Source organism: Acanthopagrus latus, chromosome 12 (genome assembly GCF_904848185.1).
Source record: "Acanthopagrus latus isolate v.2019 chromosome 12, fAcaLat1.1, whole genome shotgun sequence".
Taxonomy (NCBI): domain Eukaryota; kingdom Metazoa; phylum Chordata; class Actinopteri; order Spariformes; family Sparidae; genus Acanthopagrus; species Acanthopagrus latus.
In genome coordinates this window covers 24,133,034-24,158,743 of record NC_051050.1, presented here as the reverse complement: position 1 = coordinate 24,158,743, position 25,710 = coordinate 24,133,034, and the positions used below count along the sequence as shown (strand labels likewise).

General features: G+C 43.5%; 4 protein-coding genes across 4 annotated transcripts; 1 reads left to right on the top strand and 3 right to left on the bottom strand.

Moving 5' to 3' along the window:
- The first annotated feature begins 37 nt into the window (after window positions 1-37).
- eif2b1 (eukaryotic translation initiation factor 2B, subunit 1 alpha) lies at window positions 38-13,729 on the top strand. The gene is made up of 9 exons (XM_037116946.1): window positions 38-348; window positions 431-532; window positions 629-765; window positions 10,871-10,987; window positions 11,798-11,910; window positions 12,008-12,076; window positions 12,173-12,248; window positions 12,630-12,755; window positions 13,531-13,729. The coding sequence occupies exons 1-9, from the start codon at window positions 336-338 to the stop codon at window positions 13,684-13,686; spliced, it is 909 nt and encodes a 302-aa protein (XP_036972841.1). The 5' UTR covers window positions 38-335; the 3' UTR covers window positions 13,687-13,729.
- LOC119029667 lies at window positions 2,268-10,860 on the bottom strand. Its single transcript, XM_037116682.1, is given in 5 exon segments — window positions 2,268-4,365; window positions 5,240-5,376; window positions 6,519-6,763; window positions 8,070-9,410; window positions 9,412-10,860. Coding segments are annotated over 5 exon segments (3,834 nt in total). The 5' UTR covers window positions 9,741-10,860; the 3' UTR covers window positions 2,268-2,583.
- Window positions 13,653-19,233, bottom strand: ddx55 (DEAD (Asp-Glu-Ala-Asp) box polypeptide 55). Its single transcript, XM_037116930.1, has 14 exons — window positions 18,995-19,233; window positions 18,865-18,915; window positions 17,718-17,804; window positions 17,535-17,626; window positions 17,278-17,340; window positions 16,632-16,781; window positions 16,065-16,254; window positions 15,897-15,979; window positions 15,565-15,696; window positions 15,377-15,469; window positions 14,837-14,951; window positions 14,426-14,594; window positions 14,059-14,345; window positions 13,653-13,958 (listed from the first exon to the last, which is right to left on the bottom strand). The coding sequence occupies exons 1-14, from the start codon at window positions 19,100-19,102 to the stop codon at window positions 13,785-13,787; spliced, it is 1,794 nt and encodes a 597-aa protein (XP_036972825.1). The 5' UTR covers window positions 19,103-19,233; the 3' UTR covers window positions 13,653-13,784.
- A 760-nt stretch (window positions 19,234-19,993) lies between these two features.
- Window positions 19,994-23,375, bottom strand: tmed2 (transmembrane p24 trafficking protein 2). Its single transcript, XM_037116949.1, has 4 exons — window positions 23,012-23,375; window positions 22,256-22,448; window positions 21,634-21,741; window positions 19,994-21,535 (listed from the first exon to the last, which is right to left on the bottom strand). Exons 1-4 carry the CDS (start codon window positions 23,189-23,191, stop codon window positions 21,411-21,413), a joined length of 606 nt encoding a protein of 201 aa, XP_036972844.1. The 5' UTR covers window positions 23,192-23,375; the 3' UTR covers window positions 19,994-21,410.
- Window positions 23,376-25,710: the final 2,335 nt, after the last annotated feature.

Genomic DNA, 25,710 nt, shown 5'->3' with positions numbered 1-25,710 from the left:
AGTGGGAAAACGTCCTACGTCATCTCTCCGCGACACATCAACACGCAGCTCTTTGCGAGATGAGCTAATTCAGAGCAACTTGAAAAAATACTGACAACAAAACTTCCCGAACAGACTCAGGCGCAGTTTTTCAGTTTCCTCGTGAAAACCGTGACTGAAACTTTAAACTCAGCGCATTTAATTTTTATTTCTGTGTTTAATTCGATTTAAATTGAGGAGTCAGCAGCTCTGACATGTGTCAACATACTGAGCAGTGAATATCAGTAAATATCAGCCGTGGTTTGTTTTTAATCTCTAAGTCTTCGCAGCGTTCAGACTCTGTTGGAGGATTCAGGATGAATGAAGAAGGTAAGCTGTGTCCTCTTCATCACTGCTGGCTCGTATGTTGATGTTAGCAGCACAGATGTTAACCGTGTCTGACTGTGTTCAGAGCTGGTGGAGTATTTCAGGGCTCAGATGAGGAAGGACCCGGACATGGCCTCTGCTGTGGCCGCTATCCGCACCCTGCTTGAATTCCTCAAGAGAGACAAAGGTGTGTAGGTTTGCTGTGCCGGTTGTGAACAAAGCTGCCATGTTTCAGGTGAACCATAATCCTGTTTTGACAAGCTGTGCCTCCCCCCCTCCTCAGGAGAGACCATCCTGGGCCTGAGGGAGAGCCTGAAGTGGGCCACAGACTGCCTGACAGGAGAGGACTCCTCTGTGGCCGTGTCCTCTGGAGGAGAGCTCTTCCTGCGCTTCATCAGCCTCACATCGCTGGAGCACCAGGTGAGAGACAACACCTGCACCCAGACCAGCTGATAATACACATCACATCGAAACAGCACTTCATATTTAACACTCAGACCCAAGATCGTCCTGAAGACTGGTCTCATGTCCCCTTTTTGAAGATCTCGTCTTCGACTCAACCCCATTTTTAATTGGTCTCGACCTGATCTTGTCTCGTCTCAGACAAAAAGCTCTCTGGATCTTATTTCAAGACCATAACTGCAGGCATATCACTGAATTATATAACAGTTTGAAACCTTTTATACTTAATGACACTTTCTATGAGACGAGACAAGAGTCACCTCGAAAACCTGAAGCAGGCACAGAAAGTGTTTTGTGTTGGTTGGATGGAAAACAACAACAAAAAACATTTGAGTACATCTCCCACTCATAAAATCCCTCTTTACAATTATTTTTGATTATTTTATCAAGACATATCTAAGGGTTCACTTACACATGTTAACATATATTGAAATATAATCGATATGCAACTCCAATGCCGATGTCAGGAAATAGGGAATTAAAATATCGATATATCAGGTGATTTACACACATTTCTTTTGAACGGATCCTCGAATGTGTTCGTCAGACATTTGTTACAAAGATATCTAGCAGAGGCAGGACAAATAAATGTTTAACCATGAACTTTATTATCTAAACCATCTGGACATTTCAGTAAACTTCTCTATAAATTTTAGAATAAATCACCACAAGCGTCTTTTTCTTCATCGTGTTCTTCAACACAAAGGTCTCGATGCACTCTGGTCTTGATCATGACTTGGTCTCAGTTTAGGTGGTCTGGACTACAACACTTGTCACTTCCCACATTGATACCTGCTTCACATGCAGGCATTAATTTTAATGACAGAGCTGGTGCGTATGTTTTAGGTTTATCTAAAGACGACGCTCACATGATTACACAAACACAGCAGCTGTTCTCTCTGGTGGTGATAGTTCCTCCCGTCTTAAACACATCCCTCCAGATGTAATCCCACTGTGACAATCAGCAGGCTTGAGTTTGTCTTTACTAGAAACCAGCTGATACTCAGTTTTTGGAGCCGATGCAAACACTAATATTTGGAAGTGAAAAATCATGATATCCATGTTCTGTTCTTGTGTATGATTTTGCAGTTCTTGTACTTGTAATTAATGAAATTATTGATTTAAATACTCAAGCAGAGGACCCTCTACTGCAAATGTTGACTTGATGTAACTGATGCTGCACCAGTAATCTGTATGTGATGCAAAGTAACTAAGTACATTTACTCAAGTATTGTATTTACGTATAATTTTTGAGGTATTTGTACTTACTGTTCCATTTTCTGCGACTTTATACTTCTACTCCACTACATTCATTTGATAACTTCACTTACGAGTTACTTTGCAGATTTCATGCTGCATCAGAGCCAAAGTATCAGGTTTTTTGAATTCATTTATTTTATCTGCAGTTAAATTAGATAAAACAACAACAAAGAAAAACAGATTCAATGAACAGAACAATGAATCGTTCATATTTGGTTTATTGTGTCATCTTAGTGTATAATTTGCAAAAAAACAACTGTACAAGACAATTTTACACATTCACCCAAAATACTTTATGCACATTTTAGGAATTAAATCAGCAGCATGAGAAGAGAAAACGTAACTTAAACTCTAAATAATAACCCCTGGACACTTAATTTTCACGTCTATTTTCACAAATCAACTCAGATACAATCTTCAGTCATCTTTACATAAATGTTGATCAATAATCTCATATCACAAGTCTGAAGAAATGAAACACACAATTTAACCCACTGACCCTGAAATGACTTCAGTCTATTTGAGTTCACAAAACTCAGCAGAGTCTCCAGACAAGCAGAACAGAAGTCCAGCATAGAGCGGCTGAGTGAATGTGGTCTGGACTCTGTGGAGGAGAGTCATGGTGTCAGAGACGCTGTAGAAGGACAGAATACCTGCACTGTGATCCAGGTACACTCCAACTCTGGAGGACTGAGGACCTGAGACGGGAGTTTGGACTTTGTTGTAATCAAAGTTATATTCATTTGTGGAACAAAATAACCTCCAAGATTTGTCATTGAATCCAAATAAACTTTGATCTGACCACCCTGCTCTGCAGATATTCTTGTATGCGACTGCTACACCAACTCCGTCTCCTCTCTTCTCCACCTCCCAGTAACAACGTCCAGTCAGACTCTCTCTACTCAGGACCTGAGGCCACCCAGTGAATCTGTCTGGGTGACTAGAATAAGACAGTTTTTGTCTCATTCTTGTTGCTTTTCTGTTCCCCTCAGATAATAACAGAAGTGTGTTTGCTGTGTTTGGATCCAGTGTGATTTCACATGAATATCTTAAGAAGTCAGCTCTGGTCTTCGGCTCTGGTTGTGGGTTTGACAGTAAAACATCCACTTCAGTCACTGTCAGTGAGATGTTGGTCCATGTGTCTCTCAGGACGTCCTGTAGTTTGTCTCTGAGCTCTGACACAGCTGCTGTCACATCCTCAAAGTACTTGAGAGGACGGATGTTGATGCTGGATGAGTGTGTAGACTCACTGAGTGCTGACAGTGAGGGGTAGTTGTGTAGAAACTGGTTGTGATCCTCTGTGTGTGAGAGCTTCTTCAGCTCAGCGTCTTTCCTCTTCAGCTCAGTGATCTCCTGCTCCAGCTTCTCCTGAAGCTCTTTGACTCGACTCACTTCAGTTTCCTGCTGGGATCTGACCTGCTGCTTCACATCAGAGCGTCTTTTCTCCATGAGACGGATCAGCTGGGTGAAGATCTTCTCACTGTGCTCCACTGCTTTATCAGCAGAGCCATTGATGGCCTCCACCTCCTGTTGAAGCAGCTTCACATCTTCCTCTCTGTCCTGGATTCTCTGCTGGATGTTGTGTCGACTCCCCTCCAGCTCTCTCTGCCTCTCAGTCCTCTCTGCTGCAGCTGACACTGTGTCGTGGCCTTTATGTTCGTCCATGGAGCACAAAATACAGATACACTGCTGATCAGTACGGCAGAACATCTTCATCACCTCATCATGACGAGAGCAGATGTTCTCCTGGAGCTTCTCTGACGGCTCCACCAGCTTGTGTTTCTTAAATGTAGCTGATTCATAATGAGGCTGGAGGTGTTTCTCACAGTAAGAGGCCAGACAGACCAGACAGGACTTAACTGCTCTCAGTTTCCTCCCAGTGCAGAAATCACAGGCCACATCTTCAGCTCCAGCATAGCAGTGATCAGCAGGAGCAGCTTGGAGTCCAGTCTTCTTCAGCTGCTCCACTAAAGCTGCTAACATGGTGTTTTTCAGCAGCTCAGGCCTCGGTGTGAAGCTCTTCCTGCACTGAGGGCAGCTGTAGATCCTCTTCTCATCCTCTGTGTCCCAGTGGTCTTTAATACAGTTCTTGCAGTAGCTGTGTCCACAGGGAGCAGTCACCGGATCCTTCAGTAGATCCAAACAGATCGGACAAGAGAAAGTCTCTCGGTCCAGCTGAACTGCTTTCTGCGCCATTTCACCTCTCAGTGACAACGACTGTCTGAGCTTCACTTCCTGATAACGGAAGTTAGTCTGAGCTCTGATCTGAACAGGGTGTGTTTGTGCAGCGAATGAATCCTGTCAGACCAGTTACAGCCAACCACATACTGCAGATCTCAAGGGGAGGGAACAAGGAAATCTAGTGACAGAGTGGAGCTGCTGTGTGAGAGGAGGAAGAAGAGGGAGGGCTGATCGAGCTGTGACTCAGTCCAGGACGAGGAGCAGCTCTGTCAATCTGAACTTTGTTTCCTCTTTTACAACGAAGCCGTGGTTAAAAAGTTTTCCACATTTGAAAACATCAAAGTTTTTAGTTGTAAAATATTTCTTGACAGATTCCTTGCTCAATTTAGTGGGTTGTTAAGTCAGTCGAGACTTTATAAACTTGCATGAATGCTGTCAACACCACATTCTTATTTATTTGGACCTTCCTGTTCATTCAGCAAAAGTTTTTCCCTGAAGATATTTGAAACATGAACAGAACAGATGTAATTGAAATCAGCTGAACCTCATCCAGAGAGGCTCCACCTGCTACTCTATATAAAGGTGTTGCCAAAGTCCGTGTCTGTGAGAAACCATGGCTGCAATACAGCATATTCTCACTGTGAACCAACAGCGTCGCCATGCGCGAAGCCAGATGGTTTACATCAATGCATATGTGCGTCAGCACTTCTCCCCACTGGACGTGCTGTCAGACCGGGCTCACCAGGCAAAGTACCGGCTGCCTCGTGCGGAGATCCAACAGCTGATCACTTTGGTGTCTCCACACATTCAGAGAGCAACCCGCTGCAATTTTGCCCTCAGCCCGGAGTTGCAGCTCCTGGCTGTGCTGCGTTTTTACGCAGTGGGGAGCTTCCTGGAGGTGGTGGGGGACGGCACCGGCCTCAGCAAGGCATCGGTGTCATGGAGTGTGGCAGCTGTGACACCGATTCTCCTGCGCCATGCCCGGACCCACATAAAGATGCCCACCACACGGGACGAGGTCCGCCAGGTCCACCAAGGGTTCCACGCAGTGGCTGGGATCCCCCGGGTGATCGGTGTGGTGGATGGCACCCTCATTCCTATCCACAATCCCTCCCTGGTGGATCCGTGCTGGATCGGTAGAAAGCACTACGTGGCCATCAACACCCAGGTGGTGGTGGACCACAATGGCCTCATCACTGACATCATCGCCAGGTGGCCAGGAGGCACACACGACAGCTTCATGTGGGCCAACTCAGCCGTGGGGCAGAGGGCTGGCAGAGGGGAGTTTGGTAGGAGCATCCTCCTAGGGGACAGTGGCTACCCTCTCCGGAGTTACCTCGTGACGCCAGTAACCAACCCAGCAACACCACAGGAGGAGAGATTTAATGAGGCCCACACACGCACCAGGACGAAGGTTGAACGGGTGTTTGGCATCTGGAAGTCCCGCTACAGGTGCATTCATCGTTCGTCGGGGGGGCTGCGCTTGTCACCACTCAAGTGTTGCCGCGTGATTGTTGTCACTGCCATGCTGCACAACATTGCAGTGCGCATTGGCGCAGATGAGACGCCTCCTGTGGATGACGAAGAGGTACATTCAGAGGAAGAAGCCCCAAACCCCGCCCCCCGCGATGTGCGAGCAGTACTCCATCAGGCCGGTGCCCAGACCAGACAGGAACTTATCAACCTCTTCTGAGGTCCAACAACCCCAGCCCCTACCCCTTCACCACCAGTCACCAAGCACTGATCACTAAACCATAAACCCACAACCACCACACCACCCATATCAAGTGTCAGGCCTGAAGGCTGAAAAAAATAAACAGAACCAGCAGATGTAGGCTACATATAACATCCTGCACACTAATTTATTGCTGCAGTGTCCGGGTGCTTTACCGGAAAGTCTGGCAGTGGAATGTGAAGTATTGCTGCATACAGCATGTGGGAGTAGAGTGACCACATTTCTGAGGTGACCTGGTAACAAGTGGGAAATTAGCGGCGAAACATGCTGTGCTGAAAGTAATGAGAAGCACGTGCGTCAGGGCGCACATTAGGCACAAGTCATGAACCTACGCTTAGATAAATTACAAATTGCCCGGGACTTTTCATTGCTAGGTTTGCAGCCTCGTTTCAATGCAAAATGTATTGGGGCGGGGGCCGGGGGGGCATGCAGTCTTTACTGGGCGTCTGCATCACCTGCAATGAAGGGAGATTGATTAGTGAAATTGAACGGGACACATTGTGTAATGCAGATAAAATATAGAAATGCCCTGTACCTGAATCCTGGGGAAGGATGATTGGAACCGAGATGGAGGGACGGTTGAACTGCGCCTCGGCAAGCGCCAGCTGTCTCCGGTGCAGCTCCAACCTCTCCTGCTTTATTCGGACCATCTCTTCCTGCAGGGCAGTTTGTCGTTCGAGTTGGCCCTCTATCCCCCGCAGCACCACCAGCTTCTCCCTCTCCAGACGCACCAGCGTCTCGCTGCAGGTGCAGGTTGTTCTTGCGAGCCGCCCTGTTAAGCTGTGGCAGTGCAAAAACAATATATTTCTGAGTATTAAAATTCTGACGTCTCCAAACTAAAAAAGGCGCAAATTGTGGTCACCCTTTGTAACACTCAACAGAAAACAACAAAGAACACATGAACATTGAAACATATTAGAGAGCAATCACAAACCTGAGTTAGAATTTATTTCTGAGTAGATTTACCACCTGGTTACACTTGAACACATTCAATGAACCAAGCAAGAACAGGAAAAAGAAAAACCTGTATGAGCTGCTTCTTTCTTAATAATAACACCAGATACTGTCAGGCCTGAAGGCTGAAAAAAATAAACAGAACCAGCAGATGTAGGCTACATGTAACACCCTGCACACTAATTGATGGACATCACTTTATTGTTCACTTCTGTTTTCACCTCAACTCAGATACAATCAGTAATAGTCATCTTAACAGAAATATTACTCAACAAGCTCATAACGTCTCATCATTTCCTTTTAAATCCTCTTAGGTTGATTATTTGAGCAGCACGTTACATCACAGTTTCTCTACTTTAATGTACAACATCTTACAGACTTTTAAAATTACATTTGATCTCAATATGAACAATCTGTCGATTTTCAGCTGATTTCTGTCTTTACACACGACTGAAAACATTTTCAGATCAACTCAATCTTTAAATTTCATCACATGTGACCTGATAAACAGTCTGTTGCTGTGTTTTCTTTCATCCACCTTGTTAATTAGTCTTATTGCTCTTTTCTCTGACACATTCAATGGTTCAGTACGATTCACAGACGAGTTGCCTCGCACCTCAAAATATGGAAGAATAAGTGAACAGAACAAAATATGAAGAGAATCAAAATCTGAACCGTCCTTTGTTCAAAACAGCAAAACATGGACACACTTAACAGTTTGTTCACACGTCCCATCAGTAAAGTCTGTTAAACGACTCTTATTCAATGATTTCATGAACAGATTCACTTCATCCACACAATCAGTGTGTTGGAGCAGAATCTCAGCTATGTACAAGCAAATAATGAAGCATCTCCTTATTGATTATGATCATGTGAAGTGAAGTCATCATGAGCAGCGAGAGCCTCCGTGGCTGAACAGACACAGGAAGGAGCGCCGCCTGAAGAAAGTCCAACATTTACAGAACAACAAGAAGGCGTCAAAGTACCGCCCACAGTGTTTGATTGACAGGTGATCTGTGTGCAGTGAAGAAATGCCACAACAATCAGCTCTCAGCAACAATGATGGAAACACAACAAGTCTGAAGGAATGAAACACACAATTTAACCCACTGAGCCCGAAATGACCTCTGTTTATTTGAGTTTACAAAACTCAGCAGAGCCTCCGGGAGGCAAGTACAACCGAAGTCCAGCACAGAGCGGCTGAGTGAATGTGGTCTGGACTCTGTGGAGGAGAGTCATGGTGTCAGAGACGCTGTAGAAGGACAGAATACCTGCACTGTGATCCAGGTACACTCCAACTCTGGAGGACTCAGGACCTGAGACGGGAGTTTGGACTTTGTTGTACCAAAAGTGATAACCGTCTGTGGAACAATATAACATCCAAGATTTGTCGCTGAATCCAAATCTACATTCATATGAGTTCCCTGCTCTGCTGATATTCTTGTATGCGACTGCTACACCAACTCCTCCTTCTCTCCACTCCACCTCCCAGTAACAACGTCCAGTCAGACTCTCTCTACTCAGGACCTGAATCCACACAGTGAATCTGTCTGGATCATCAGAATAAGACTGTTGTTGACTCATTCTTGTTGCTTTTCTGTTCCCCTCTGATAATAACAGATATGCGTGTGCTGTCTTTTGATCCAGTGTGATTTCACATGAATATCTTAAGAATCCAGCTCTGGTCATGTCTCGTTGTGACAGTAAAACATCCACTTGAGTCACTGTCAGTGAGATGTTGGTCCATGTGTCTCTCAGGACGTCCTGTAGTTTGTCTCTGACCTCTGACACAGCTGCTGTCACATCCTCAAAGTACTTGAGAGGACGGATGTTGATGCTGGATGAGTGTGTAGACTCACTGAGTGCTGACAGTGAGGGGTAGTTGTGTAGAAACTGGTTGTGATCCTCTGTGTGTGAGAGCTTCTTCAGCTCAGCGTCTTTCCTCTTCAGCTCAGTGATCTCCTGCTCCAGCTTCTCCTGAAGCTCTTTGACTCGACTCACTTCAGTTTCCTGCTGGGATCTGACCTGCTGCTTCACATCAGAGCGTCTTTTCTCCATGAGACGGATCAGCTGGGTGAAGATCTTCTCACTGTGCTCCACTGCTTTATCAGCAGAGCCATTGATGGCCTCCACCTCCTGTTGAAGCAGCTTCACTTCTTCCTCTCTGTCCTGGATTCTCTGCTGGATGTTGTGTCGACTCCCCTCCAGCTCTCTCTGCCTCTCAGTCCTCTCTGCTGCAGCTGACACTGTGTCGTGGCCTTTATGTTCGTCCACAGAGCAGAGATAACAGATACACTGCTGATCAGTACGGCAGAACATCTTCATCACCTCATCGTGACGAGAGCAGATGTTCTCCTGGAGCTTCTCTGACGGCTCCACCAGCTTGTGTTTCTTAAATGTAGCTGATTCATAATGAGGCTGGAGGTGTTTCTCACAGTAAGAGGCCAGACAGACCAGACAGGACTTAACTGCTCAGTTTCCTCCCAGTGCAGAAATCACAGGCCACATCTTCAGGTCCAGCATAGCAGTGATCAGCAGGAGCAGCTTGGAGTCCAGTCTTCTTCAGCTGCTCCACTAAAGCTGCTAACATGGTGTTTTTCAGCAGCTCAGGCCTCGGTGTGAAGCTCTTCCTGCACTGAGGGCAGCTGTAGATCCTCTTCTCATGCTCTGTGTCCCAGTGGTCTTTAATACAGTTCTTGCAGTAGCTGTGTCCACAGGGAGTAGTCACCGGATCCTTCAGTAGATCCAAACAGATCGGACAAGAGAAAGTCTCTCGGTCCAGCTGAACTGCTTTCTGCTCCATTTCACCTCTCAGTGACAACGACTGTCTGAGCTTCACTTCCTGATCACTGAAACTAGTCTGAACTCTGATCTGAACAGGGTGTGATTGTGCAGAGAATGAAACCTGTCAGCTGAGTTACAGCCAACCACAAACTGCAGATCTGAAGGGGAGGAAACAAGGAAATCTAGTGACAGAGTGGAGCTGCTGTGTGAGAGGAGGAAGAAGATGGAGGGCTGATGGAGCTGTGACTCAGTCCAGGACGAGGAGCAGCTCTGTCAATCTGAACTTTGTTTCCTCTTTAACATCGAAGCCTCAGTTAAAACCTGCTCCACATTTGAAAACATCAAAGTGTATAGTTGTAAAATATTTCTTGGCTCCTCAGACTTTGCTGATGTTTCTCTAACTCTTCCTCTGATTCTGTTCACTTTTCTTTTCCTGGTTAAAAACAGCTGACGGTACTTGTCAGACTGTTTATGAGCACATGATGGAGCCAAAGTACCGTTCTGGTGTTGAGTTGCAGACCAGTTGGACTTCCGTCTAAGATACTGGTAGAGAAAGTACAAATACAACAATGTAAAAACCTTTCAAAAAGACATTACAAGTAAAAGTCCCTCATTTAAAAAAGTAAAAGTACAGAGATATTACCAGCAAACTGTAGTTGAATGTATGTAAAGTAAGATTAGATAATTAATTTTGATGCATCAATGTGTAACAGCTTGAGATCATTTTTTAGTCATACACAATACTACAATACAGTATTGCATAAAGAATCAGCAGCTGGGTCATGAGATAAAACTGAGGGATCGTGAGAACTTCAGAGGAAAAATAACACAATTGTGTTCATTTTATATATTTTTTTTCCCCTTTGTTTTGAACTGTTAAAATAATGTTGGAAAAGTGGAATTTTGTGATTCTTAAAAAAAAAAAATTAAATACACAAAAAAGTCTACAGTTTTGTTGGTGGCAGCCAAACATTTCTCAGGATTGTGACGTTGACGTGAAGAGTGACACGTTTGATCGATCCACAGGTGGTTCAGTCTGTCACAGCCAGCCGTGGTTGTTAATACCAACTTGTTTGAAATACATTTCTCCTCCTTGATCAGATCAGGAGAACCCATGAGAGAAATAACTTCTGTCTCTCCGTCTGTCAGGATCTGTCTCGCTGTAAGAAGGTGATGGAGGAGAGAGGAGAACTGTTTCTAGAGAAGATCTCCATGTCCAGGACCAAAGTTGCAAAGCTCTGTCACACCTTCATCAAAGACGGCGCTGTGAGTATTTGTTTCACAAACTCATGATGTCAACATATTATTGAGATCAAGATCAGTTTCACATCAGATCGTCTATCACCAGAGTCCCTTAACAAATTGTGCAGTTTTGTGGGTTGAGCACCTGAACAAACTTTGCCAAACAGCTGTTGTAAATTTCTTAATTATTCGTGCCGTCTTGTATTTTTTAGGCGTTAAATCCAGAACTTTAATTTGTTTCTTTTCCTGTAGCAGCATGTGGTACCAGCCAGTCGGCTTCTGAGTTTCAAGTCTGAAGTTTAAGGGAATCTGGGAAAGTGGGTGTTGAAGAGGAATCTTTTATTTGTTACAGTTTACTGTATTTGTAAAATATTACACGTTCATTAAAATAGTTGCTTTCATAAATTGAGTAACTGATTAATCGTCACAACTCTACAAAAGTAATGTCTGTAGTGAATAGCAGTGGGCTTAATATTGATCCTCATCAAACATTTGAGGACTTGATTTGACGCCATTTGAAACGAAGATCTCACAACCTCTTTATCCAGATGTTTTCATCAGCTGTTACAAAAGCCTTGGACAGATCAACGAGTGGTGCATCTCATGTTGATTTTCATTAAGTGGGTTGAAGTCGTCACCCACAGCAGCAGTTTTTCATACTTTTGAGCAGGTCTGAAACTGAATGTCGTTATTATCCTCCAGTAAGACGCAGCTGTGAGATGGCCAGTGATTTTTAAGCTCGGATGCTGGCACACGTACAATAAACCCTTTATATTTACAGTGTTTAGGCGATTCTGTGACTTTCCCTTGTGTTCCCAAATGTCTCTCCGACAGAAAATCCTGACTCACTCGTACTCCAGAGTCATCCTGAGGGTGCTGGAAAAGGCTGCAGCTGAGAAGAAACGCTTCTCTGTCTATGTGACTGAATCGCAGCCTGACTCAGCCGGGTGAGTGAACGCTGTCCGTGAAGTGTCCTCGTTCTACTCCGAGGGGACGCACACTCATTCACTTCATCCTTTTTTTATTCGTACTTTGTGTATTCAGGCGACAGATGGCAGAGGCCCTGAGGAAACTCAATGTTCCAGTAACAGTGGTCCTGGATGCAGCTGTGGGGTAAATATTTAAGTTTAAAAGAAAAACCTGTGTCATACGTTGGCAGCGTGAGTTTCTTCAAAGTGTTTTAATCTCTCTGTCTTTTTTTTTTAACAGGTATGTCTTGGAGAAAGTCGACCTGGTGATTGTCGGTGCAGAGGGGGTTGTTGAGAGTGGAGGGATCATCAATAAGGTGAGTTCTCAGTGAAAAGTCAACGTCCAGCATCTTTTTGGATGAACAGTGGAGATCCTGGATAACTTCAGTTAGAGTCTGACTGTTTAAAAATACACTAACATCCATAATAACAACTCAGAATTGTGTTTCTCAGAGGAAAATATGGTCCAAGAACACTGTTAGAAGCTAGACAGGTGGCAGGGTCCGCCACATGTAAACAAAGTAAAACAGTTTGTTTATTCAGTCCTGGAAACAGTGAGATTGTTAATTTAGTTTGTTGAAGCAAAAATAAAAATAAGTAAATGAAAATGAAATTGTACTGCTCCTTTAACTCTCTGTGAAAGCAGCATCAGTTGCTTGTGTTACGAAGATCTCACGGTTTCTCCTCCATGTTTGCAGATCGGCACTTACCAGATGGCCGTGTGCTCTAAAGCTCACAACAAGCCTTTCTACGTCGTGGCGGAGAGCTTCAAATTCGTCCGCCTGTATCCGCTCAACCAGCAAGACGTGCCCGATAAATTCAAGGTAAGACGTAGCGGTGAAATGATGCTGAAACTACGACTGAAGCTGCGGCGCAAACAGTCCACAGCGTTGAGTCACAGTAACCCTGATGGATCAGATTTATTGTGAGTTTCATCTTTTTTTTGCGAGTTCACTGAGCGCTTTAACACAAAACTACATAATATTTTACTTTCATTATGAGAAACTGCGACTGTAATGACTTCAACACAATTTAAACGAGATAAAAAAAATAACTTGTCCCTCTTCAGTCGTATGTATTTTTTCTCAAATAAGACAGGGCGTGATTCTCAGCTCTCTGTAATAATTTGTCCTCTTCAGCTGTATGATTGCGCCCACTGCTGTTCAAACGTAACAATATATTGACAAGGAGCGACAGTAGAACGTATTCACACTGATAAATCGTGTTAAATCCATGAACTTTACAAACAGTAATGATGTGTTGGCAGACGTCACAGTTTCCAGCGTTATCAAGATATTTATCACGATATTGTCAAATGACGTATATCGTTACATCCTTACAACCTAATCTACTATCACTCAGGTTAAGAAAGTTAATCTACTTAAATATTGATATTATTATACACTGAAGATGATTTAATAAAACCTTAAAATGTTCTTCTCATTTTGGTTATTTAACCCCAGACTTGACAAAAAAAAAAACACTGCAGCTTGGATTGGAGAATCGTTACACCCCTCGTATGTCTGAGAATGTGATGCCGAGACTAATTCTGCTTTATTTTGAAATATTTCTTTCCACGTCCTCTTCTCGCCTCCACAGTACAAAGCAGACACCCTGAAGACTGTACAGAACCTGTCAGAGGAGCATCCCATGATTGATTACACGCCTCCCTCCCTCATCACCCTCCTCTTCACTGACCTGGGAGTCCTCACCCCGTCGGCTGTCAGCGATGAACTCATCAAGCTTTATTTATAACTGTGCCTCACCATCCTCAATAAAAATGCATCGTCAGAACGAACTCCAAGGAGTTGGATTTAATTGAATTTTGACCAGTTTTGAACACAGCTGTTGGATCATGCGTCGTCCTCCGAGCCGTCGTGTGACAGTCCTGTTTTGTGTTTCGACTTCGGCTCGCTCGTTATCTGTTTCTCGAAGTCCTCCTCGCTGATTTGCCCTTTCTTTAGTTTCTTGAGAAGGCGAGTGTCATTTAAAAGCTCCTTCATGTCTTCTTCATCCACGTCTGAACCCTGCAGACACACACAAGACAAAAACAGAGCTGAGGTTAAATCCCGCCCACTGATGCTCTTTGTTTAATCATCACATCTCACGGTCACTGAGTGGAAATACCTCGTTGTGCTTCCTCTTGGCAGCCATCTTTCTCCTGCGAACCTTCTTGGTCTTCTGTTTCGACCAGGACTCATTCTTGATGAAGTTCTTTCTGGGAAAAGGCGTCTCTTCTCTGGGCTCTGCGAGCATCTTCTGCCTCTGTTTCTCCCTGTTCTTGTCCTTGTAGCGGATGGTGTCCGTGTCCACGGTCGTCTCGATGAAATCGGGAAACGTTTTCCCCCTCAGCTCGGGCATCTTCGGCAGGCGGAGGAGGGCGAAGCCGCGTGCTAGCGTGGCAAAATCCAGATCTAGGCGAAGAAACGATGCACAGTTTGTACTTCATGCATACGACAGAATCTGAAATGTAAAGTGGCCGTTTGTTTTTTACCTTTGACTCTGAAGATGAGGCTACATTCGTGTTTGGCGTAGGCCTGCACGTACGAGACGAAGGCCCTCATGCTCCTGTCAAACATGGCGCGGTCAGCCAGAGACATGGCCTGCACTTTGGGCAGCACGTCCACAACATCACTGACAGGAGGCATCAGCTGGAGCGGGCACTGAAGAAATGATTCCACCAATAGATTAGTCTTTTGGTCTTTAAAAATGTCAGGAAATGATGAAAATTGTCAAGTTTAGTTTGTGTCATGATTGATTAATTGTTGCATCTCGAGGAACAACTTCAGGTCACGTCGAGCAGGAATAGGAAGTTATGGTCTACGCTGGTTTTAGGGACAGTCAAGGGAAAATTATTGAACAAAAGTTTTTAATGCAATCTCCAAAATGTGACAAAAAGACTCACTTTCTGGTTGATGGACAGAAAGTTGACGTAGGACTCCTCCATGGGCAGCAGGAAGACGAGGGCGTTGCCCTGGTTGCCGATTCGAGCGGTACGTCCACATCGATGTACAAACGCACTGAGACAAACGAGAGACAAACAAACGAACGTCAGTGAGCAAAGACATAAACAACACAACACTTCTTATTGTAATTCTTCATCATCTGCTAAAAAGTGAATGAATCTCTCTGAACTCTGAATATTTTCTTCGTCTATGACAGTGAACTGACGTTTGAGGACGACATCTTGGGCTTTAGAAAACACTGATCAACATTTTTCACAGTTTCTAACCATTGATCGACACAAGTAATTAGTAGTTGAAACACCACAGTGGGCAGCTGTTTCAGGATTTCATTTAACCTTTCTCTTAAAGATAAAATATACATTTGGAGCTGATTTAAAAGATTTCTTTAAGATAAATTGTTGAAAATATGCCACTGTTGTTACCATTAGAAATACATCTTTACTGATTCGACCCAGTGACGTCGGTTTCTGAGACGTTACCTGGCGCTGCTGGGAGGATCGTACTGCAGCACCCAGTTAACATCGGGGATGTCGATACCTCTGGCCATGACATCTGTACACACCAAGATCCCGCTGAGACAGAACAGAGATAAAAATGTTACATTAGTCACAGAGCGCCAGTCAGATTTACTGCACCTGTTCACACACAGTCAGTCAGGCAGTCTCACCTTTTCAGGGCCCGAAAGTCTGCAAAGATCTTGTTGCGTTTATGTTTCATCTTGCCGTGGATGCAGTGGACCGGAACCTTCTTCACCAGAATCTCCAGCGCTCGACCGTAGTACTCCACACAGGCACACGTGCTGAGGAGGAGCAGAGCAGAAGCTGTACAGATTCAGGCTGAATGTCTGACCGGACGTCGTGGTTGTTGAGTCTGTTGTTTAGCAGAATGCTGCAACACTGTTTTGCTGTGAAGCTCCAAAAATGTTTTGCGGACTACGAAACTTCACCCGACTTTATATCATCATCAACATTTTTGGGGTGACTTTGTCCTTTGACGTACCTGAAGAAGACCAGGTTCTTCTCATGCTTGTGTTGCCTCAAAAACGCCACGAGGCTGTTGAACTTGTCTTCTGCTCTGCAGATCTGAAGTGACAACATCTTTTGTAATGACTGTATTTTCTCTCGGGGCTGGTTGGTGCGATGCCGGCTTCAGACCGAGCTCACTCACTGTGTAGTAGTTGGAGAGTCTGGAAGGTGTTTTCTGGACGGCGGTGGCAGCGACGCCCTTCTCTTTCACGGTGATGCGGACTGGGTTCCTGAGGCCGGCTCTCACCAGCTTCTCCAGCTCCTGCGTCTGCGTGGCTGAAAACAGGCCTGTTCGTCTCTGTTTGGGCAGGTAGCCCAGGATGGTGTTCAGACTGGAAACACAAACACACACACAGCCTAAATAAAACCTGGATTCAATCATTCCACCAACAACAGTTTGATGAAGGTTTCCTGAGTACATGTAGTGACATCCGTTACACAATCGTGTGGTGAAACTCGCTCCATCGTTGCTGATGAACGAGGAAGCGTTTCGATGATATCTCTTTCATACCCGATCATCAAACTATCAGCTGTTACCAGTGAGCCTGTTCACCTGTGGAATGATGAACAGGTGTTTTTGGAGCAACAACAACTTCCACAGTCTTTTGTTGCTCCTGTCCAAATGTGTTTGAAACATGTTGCTGCCCTCAAACTCACCATAAGACTGTATTTACTTTGTATGTCCTCTCACTCTGAGCTCGTTTCTCACCTGGCTTCGAACCCCATGTCGAGAAGTCTGTCGGCCTCATCGAGAACCAGCACGTCCAGACTCTTTACATAACAGGCCAAGTCCAGACCATCGGACTTCCTCCTGAACATGTCCTCCAGGCGGCCCGGAGTCGCGATCACAATGTTCGCTCTGAAACACACAAGCAGTCGTCATCAGAAGGACTAAAGACAAGGAGAAGACGGATTATTGACCTTTTCCCCTGCAAACCGCTTTTCAGTCTCCTCAATTTACTAATAATCATCAGTACTGGCCCTGAAAAAAGCCACGATGGTCGATTCCAACTCTACGAACTATCGAGGTGTTCTGGTAGTCAAATAATTTAAGATGCCGACCAAAGCTGCATTTCCACAGCAGGAACTTTCCCCACAAACTACAAACCTTTGTGCGAACTTGGTACGTTCCCACCACAGAGAACTGGATCTAAATTAAGTTTCGGGGCTTTGATGACGATTTTCATGGTGACAAAACTGTAATTACAACGTCACGGGGTCCGTAAGCAGCGAGTTAGCTTAGCTTAGCATAAAAGCTGGAAACACGAGGAACTGATGGAAAAAAAATGGAAGTATTCCTCTCAAACATGTCGTTATATTGTTCATGATAAAACATTTTGATTTGTGTCCGTCACCCTTTATCCTTGAACTTCTCCACGTCTTCTATCGGGTTACTGCCACCGATCAGTAGAATCTGCCTGAAAACAAAAGACATGAAGCATTTTATTACTGAAAAAACATTCAGGTTTGTTCTTTCACTTTTTCTGGAACAGCCGCTGATCTGTGGTACAAATCTCCAGAAGAAGCCAGCAGGTGGACTGTAACTTCAGATTGCGTGACTACTATGATACATACTCAGATCCGGGTCCTAGTCAGTGCTCTGTGTACTCACGTAAACTGTGGGAACTTCTGGATGAACGTCTCCATGACTTCACTGATCTGAAGCGCCAGCTCTCGTGTGGGAGTGATGACCAGAGCGCCGACCTGCAGGAGACACCAGTTAAACCTCCACAGAGGATCTACACCTCGGTCCTCACCTCCATCTACGAAATCTACAGAAGAGTCTCGTCCTCACCTGCATCTTCTTCAGCTTCTCTTCCCTCTTCAGCAGCAGTTCTATGATGGGAATGACAAAAGCGAGCGTCTTTCCGCTCCCAGTTACCTGCAGTGATGAGACAGTTAGTGAGCTGGAGCGATCGATCAGGGCCGATAACGACTATTAGAAATCAACGAGCCTACAATTTTCACGTACTTTACTTGAGTAATTCCATTTTCTGCTACTTTATACTTCCTCTCCAACACACTTATTTGATGTGTATAGTTACTTTGCAGATTAATTGTGACAGGTTATAAATCAGATATTGTTGTGAGAGGATGTTGCATCACAGCCGCACATTTTAAAATTAGTTTATTTTATCGGCAATCTGACAGAAAAATCCCCGATATTGATAACGTTCACACCACTGACGACGTGTGAGGCTCCTGCCTACATTGTGTAGTTCTACACAGGTGCAACAACAGCGTGTTTGCTGATCATCTTCTGTGTTTAAAGGTGCATTACACCACCTTCTCTGTGTAGATGCTGCACTTGCAAAGTCAACAAAAGCAATTTGGCTTCCTATTATCAGCTCGATCGATCAGCTGTCATTTCTTTATCTGTGTATAGATGATGATGTAATTTTTTCCATTATTATGCCGATCATTTATCTGTTCGATATAGTACGTTGTGCATTCCTAATCCTACACAGTTAACGATCCATCATGAGAGCAAAGAGGAGGTTATTCCAGTCAACTGGTGTTTTCTGATAGTAGTCGGTCATAAAAACAATAGTTGGATTAATCAATATTGATATTGTTGGTTGCAGCACTATAGCACAGTATACTGAAGAAGTGATGAATGAATAAAAAGACAGCTCGAGTTTCATCCTGGAGGAGGGTTTGTCACAACCTGGCAACCCAAAACGTTCATGTTAGTTTCATATTACTGTGTTTAACTATTTTAAAAACACCTGAAATTATTCGTTTATGTTGACTGGTTGAATTAAGTGGTGGAAGCAGTACCTGAATGTTTTTCTTGTTGGTGTAAAAAGCACAATAACTGCTTCCCAAATGTAGTGTAGTGGGAGTGTAACGTGTCCTGAAATGGAGTTACCTGAGTAACAGGAGCCTCGATCGTAGCGTTACTAAAATACTTTATCAGTTCGGTTGAAAGTGACACTCACCGCCTCGGCTGCAACATCTTTGTTGCTCATGAACAGCGGAATACAAGCCGCCTGTGGAGAAGAGATCACAGGTGAGGTGCTGTGTTGACTGATCAGTTGTCGAGTGGCGGGTTTGAGGTGTGAATGTTACCTGTACAGGTGTCGTGTGAGTGAATTTCAGCTCCGCGAGCGTTTCTAAAATCCTCTCGTTGAGTCTGACAGGTAAACTGTCCCACGTGCCGTCGGTCGTGTTGTCCATGTCGGAGGTGAAGCGTACAGAGAAGTCTGAAGCTAACGGTGTTAGCCACCTCTACAGCTAGGCTCACTCTCCCTCCACGCTGCTCCTATGTCCGGGTGCGCTGATGTTTACAAGCCGGGTGGGAACTGAAGCGCTGTCAGGAGTGTGGTTCCGCACGATCATGTAAAAATTGTTAGTTGATAATTAAATGTAGTTTATTCATTATATACTAAAAATGTATAAGAAAACGAGAGTCGGATGTTATAGATATGATTGAAAACTAACAGTGATCAGCTAAATATGTTGAATTTGGAAATAAACAAATATACTGGACTGTCTTATAATGTAGTTGTGCAGTGCTTGACGAATAGACTACTAGTCATAACCTGGCGCCTACATTACCCACAATGCAACACTGACTGGCAATTCATCAGATTGCATGTGATGCACAAAAGTAGTTTATAACAGTTCTGTTATTAAAAGTGAACAGAAGCAGCATTTTATGGTTTATGTGGGTTTTTCATATGTTGGGAATTTTTGTGATGCTTATTTTAAAGCCGATTATATTTTATATCAAGTGTAAAGTGACTGAAATGAATCTGAAATTATTACCTGCATCTGTCAAATAACTCAGCGGAATAGAAGAGTAAATCATGATTAAATGGAAACACATACTGTAGAAGTTGTAGTTCTAGTTTGCTGACCACATTTTATATTATCTTAAATGTTACATCTGTGAAATATTTCCCTCTGAAACGTAACAGAAGAATAAAGCAATCAATGTAAATAGTCTTAAAACAGGTGCCTCAGAAACAAACACTACTTGAGTTTTAGTGTAGCTTCATGTTTTCCACCTGCAGTCAAACTTGCTCAATAAGAAACTTTCACCACCTGTTAAGAAAGACATCCAAGTAATTGTACAGAATATTGGCTTTATTATGAAACCTGGGGCATTTTCCACAGACAACCATTCTACATTTGTACAGATCCATTTATCAGATTTTGTCGTAGTCACAAAAAGGAGGAGACTGTGTACAGAGCAGTTGACCTGCCTGAGCTCACCAAAGATTGTTTTTAATACAAAACTGGAGCATATTCAGTGACACGCGACAATGACGGTGTTGCAGCTGTAAAGACTTCCGGACTTTGTTACCTTATATACGGATAGAAAAAGGTAAAACGTCTTAATCTGAAACATCCACACAGTTGCACGTCACAGGATATGCTCCAAGAAAAACAAACAGTTCAAAATTGTATACAATCATATAATTTAAAATCCCCGACCCCAACAAAATAACTATCATAGGAGCAACTAAAGCACACAGCAGTCAATAGGTGTCAGACCCCCCCACCCACCCTCAATCAACATGTAACACGTATTTCAGTATTCCTCTACACTTGGGAGCTGCACCCCAAGTGGTTCAGATTAAAATCCAAGCCTGCCTCAGCTCTTCAGGGTCGTACTGCTAAGTGAAAGTTTAAATGAAGTGTTTGAAAATTAAATCAACTTGTGAACTCTGAGGCCATGAAAACCCCCTCGCCTGTTCTGTTCTGAGTGATGTAGATTCACTGCAAAAGATGTGAACTGAACCCCTCCAGTGGTACAGAACGCTATGATTCAACAGGCAGAGCTAGAAGCTGTACAGTTTCCCTTAAAGACCAGCTGCAGAGTAAATCCTTCAGATATTTAGATGAATCCATCAGGAGTGCAATTTGTTGTTTTGAGAGCATTAACACAATGTACAGATATCACATATCTGCCAGTACGTTGTCTGACTTGGCTTAGACACTGGAAACAAAACCTCCAGCGTCTCAGACAAAAATTCTAAAGCATTTGTTTTTCTTGTTTGCCATTTTTAAATCATAGGAATGAAGTCTTGATTTATATCTTAATAAGGGCTACATTCTCCTGTGGTGACTCCACACATGCCTATCCATTTATGTGCATTTCTACGTCTTATTCATTAGCCTGCATTTTCTTAACATTATGAGCCTCACAGTCATTCACACGGGCAAATCTGTACTGGCTAGTTATTGGTATGTAACTGTAATTATCAAACAGTGTTGGACAAAAGAATCTGTGAAACAAAACAAAAGAAAAACTAATGAAATCTGACATCTATCCAAGAATCTTTTGGCCATTCGTTCCAAACAAACACTAAATTACATTTTTCAGAAGGAACCAAACGGGTAACAGGAGAACAAAACATCTGAGATCCAATCAAATGTAGGCTTTACTCAAAACTGCCAGTCTCATTTTCCAGAGTGTAAATAACTGTCTTGGTGTTGGAGAAAACAGTGGAGGACACAGAGGGATCATGTAAGTGCACTACACCACTCGCCGTACTTCAAAAAATCTCTTCAGGTAGTAAATCTGTCCAAGTGTCATTGCCACCAGAACCAGAGCTTCGAAGAACGACCACAGCACCACTCTGCTGTTTGTGTTGTCGTTGACTAGAAAGAGAAAAAGAAGAAGAAGAAGACAGCTTGTGAAATAACAGTCAAACAGCTAAAAACCGACTGGCTCTTGGTACATGCGCTTGTTGACTCACTTGCTCTGTGTATCCTCTCGCGAACCTCCATGTACTCCTGCTCGTGCTTTACAGCTGTCATGGCAACAGCGAGCTCGTTGATCATCTCCTCCAGCTTGTTTTGGTGGGCTGAAACAGGTAAAGAGAAATCATCAGTAACAGGCCAACAAACCGGTCGCTGTGCACAAGGACCATGCATGAAGTATGTATGACATGCATAACCGTTTTGCGATTTTGTGACATATGTCGCGGGTGATGCCGTCTTATCACCAGGGACATAAATAGATCCTACGTGTTCTCGCAGTGCAAATAGTCAAACCATTCACAATCATCACAGCTTCTTGGTAGAAATGCACTTATTAGTTTATGCTATGGAAACAACACTGGTTAGAGAAAACTCTGCAGTGCATCACAAACTGTAAAAGTCTATTTCATAAGAGCAGCTGTGCCCTGTGCCCTACCATCCCAGCTGTCACCACCTACAAAGAGGAAGAGTCACCAGAACACAGTCAAAAAGACAGCAGGACAAGATAAATAACAGACAGAAAAACAGATTTGAATGATCCATATGGGAAAAGGCTGCAGCGTGACGCATAGAAGTTCTTCACTTCTATGAATTTCAACACAAACAGTGTGTGTGTACCTTCTGTCTCCATGTCCTGGTTTTTAGGTGCCTCTCCGATATCGATGGTGAACATGACGATCTTGGGTGTCATGGTTGACATCTTGTTGCTGAAGCAGAACTTGTAGGTTCCGTCCATGTGTGCCGCCACAGAGTACTTCCCACTGGACTCTCTGTCGCCTTTGTAAATCTGCTTGCCATCAGGCCCCGTTATCTGTCAGAGGAGACAAAATAATAACACAAATGCAGCTTTACTGAACTGCACACTGCTGCATGAGGGGACTGCAGTAACATATGGCTGCAACATCTGTGCACACAAAACACTCAGTGGCACCTTTAAGCGCAGCAGCCTCTCTACAATAAGTCAGTAATAAGAGGATAGCATCAATAAATCTCACAGTGTATTGATTTTGATAGAGGACGTCGTTTTTGCTATACAGTTAGCTAGCATAACTTAGCCAGACAGACTGCTAACGTTGCACTTCCTGTATTGTTATGAATAATTAAATCATCACCGTCGCACAATTTAATGATAATTAACTGCACAAGTCATTCCTCTTTAATTATTTCATCCACAAATTAAGATATTTTGCGTTGAGAGCTTGTTTAAAGGCAGTAAGCAGCTGCACCTGACGTGAACTGTTACGCAGACCGCGCAAGCTAACGTTAGCATAGGCCTTGAGTCTAACAGGAGCGTCAGCAGGTCTTAATTGAAATAACACACATCAGTTCCTTCATGTTAGGTGTTCGGTTTGTTATCTTAGAGAAGTATTTCACCTCGACATCGATGTCCAGAAAGCCGCCTTCAGCCACCTCGAACATGAGGCCCATCTTTGTGCCGGAGTTGACCCGCTCGTAGAAGCATTCCTCGGCATGGGCGTCTATGCTAACGAAGTAGCCGGACGCGGTGGCGGACAGGACGGCCAGCAAGACAACCAGCTCCGACACGGTAAACATGTTTAAAATGTTTAAACAGCTAGCGTCACACCAAGCCTGACGATGTAGAGGGAGTTCCTCGCTTCAGTAAATCCTGTCCGAGTGCGGGATGTCAGTTTGTATGAGTGAACAGTTGCGGGAGAGGAGCCGCATTAGCCTCGGCTGCTGTGTACTGCTCTCTGACTGCCACGTACGGGCTTAAACGGCAAGCGGGAAGGATCAAACCTGACGGAGTGCGCAGAAACTGTTACAGGAAGCTGAACGTCCAGCTGTTCGGACATATCATCAACATCTGCCCTCTGCTGCAACACAGTCCACCAGATCATTGTTATATTAAGACTGAACACTTAAGGTGCTTAAATTAAGAATGTCACATGTTATTATTAAATACATTAATTTCATTATAGGAAAATAATACTAATAATATTTAATATAATGTATAGTTTATAGTATAGTAAATTGTAGTTGGTTACATTCCATTGCTCCAATGTATATATACATGTATAACAGGTATATATATATATATATATTATAGAGTATATATAAATATATTTGTATGTGTATACATATGTACATTTAGAGTTAAGAGGAAAGCGAGAAGCAAGAAAGACGTTAAGATTGCTGTGCTTCAGTTCAGGAGATGGAGGGTTCATATCCTGGTCTAGGTGTGGCTGTTCAGAAGGGCCCTTAGGTGAGGTCCTTCATGCTACCAGGATGTGGGATCAATGGCTACCTGGATAGAATTTCTACCTAACTGAAAACTGCTTGTGCAACTAGAGTCAAACAAACATGCAACGGCAAGGAGCCGGTACGACAGGTCACTAGGGATATTTCATCATCTCCACACTCTGTGTGCCAAGCCCCATAGAGGCTCAGATGGCAGATACCCCCCCCAAAAAAGAGTGAAGAGTGGGAACGCCTTATAAAGCCATACAGACACCCTGCTGGCATACCAAGCCGGCCAAATGATGAGTAAGAGGCCACTGATAGAAAGACAAGGACACGATGCATAGAGTCCACAGGTTGTACTCTAACCGAGGACTGGTGTGTGTCGAAGCCATGACGGCCCCAGGTGATGAACTGCTACCTCAGGTTGCAGAAACTCGGTGAGAACTGCACTCTATGCATGACACATGAAGAAAATCGTGTCTCTGTGTGCAAACTGAAACTTGAAGCTTCTCACCCACAGCTGGAGACTTCTTCACAGAGTCACAGGAAACTTGTGGTTTTCTACCTGCACAGTGAGCTGTGGTTATCTCCATCTGACACCCACTTCAGACCGGCTGCTTTCTGCTGAGCAGCTACAGTGAAGACTTTGGCTTCAGAAAAGGTGTAAATAACATCCGTTCAAATCAGTTTTGGCTCCCGGAGCCTGTGGAGACTTATACGGAACGAGGTGAAGGAGCCATTTCATGTTTTTTTCATTCTTTTTTCATGTTTTAAAACAAGTCGCCCTCGACTGAGCTTCACTAGACTTCCCATCAGCACGAGGGTGAGTAGATAATGACCAAATTTTAATTCTGGGTGAACTTATCCTTTTTCTCGGTGTAATAGCTGATTCTGATTCTGACAGTGCCTTGTTCACTGTCACAGATGGACAGTTTTGGTACCTTTTATCCATAAAACAGATTGAAACACTTCATAAGAAGAGCTGATAGTCTGTCTGATTCCTCAACCGAGTTATCTGAAACCATTTTGAATCCCTGCACCAGGCAGACACGAGACAAGAAACACATTATCACACATATTTCCGACTCTGCCTTCCTTAGTAAGGCTAATCCAAAAAAGTAAATCCCCACATGTCACTGTGAGGCACTGCTGAAAGTGCCACAGCAACATGTCATCGTGCTTTCAGATCATATACATCGCTACTGGAAATTATAGTTTAATATACTGTTAGGGAACCAAGAAAAATGCTGTGGAAATTTCCAAAATGTTCAGTTTATAATACTGAAAACTGACAACATGGTTATTTTCAGCTCCATGATGCCTTTGACTGGAAATGTTAAACAGCTAGCGCGCCACATTCGAGCTGCATGTTTCACGCCTGTTATGTGGTTTATGTCAAAAATACGAGTGATCTGATGTGTCAGACACTTCTTTCATTTTAAGTCATCCAAGTGAAGGTTACAGACACAGAAAGAGACTTTCTGACTTGCTCTGCAGGTTGAAGTCAAAATTAGAAGCTAATTCATAGGTTTTCTTCTCGGTTATATCATAAAATATGTATTTTTGCACATGATATAAATATGTATTTCTTGTAAAAATTTAAGTGGACTTTTGTTGGAGAAAAACCTCAAAAACTTGGTTTGATAATGTCTCTGAAATTTAAGAAAACTAAATTAACATTTATGTTTATGTATTTATCTGTTTATATTTTAAGTTATTTTTTTAATGTATTAAACAAATATTTTTACATATGGCACCTTCAAACTTTGGGACATTAAATGGTGTATTCTATATTGTACAGCAACACAAGTTTATATATGTTATTTCAGGCATTTCACCAAAAATCCATTTGAAAAAAGTTGTCTTTGAAA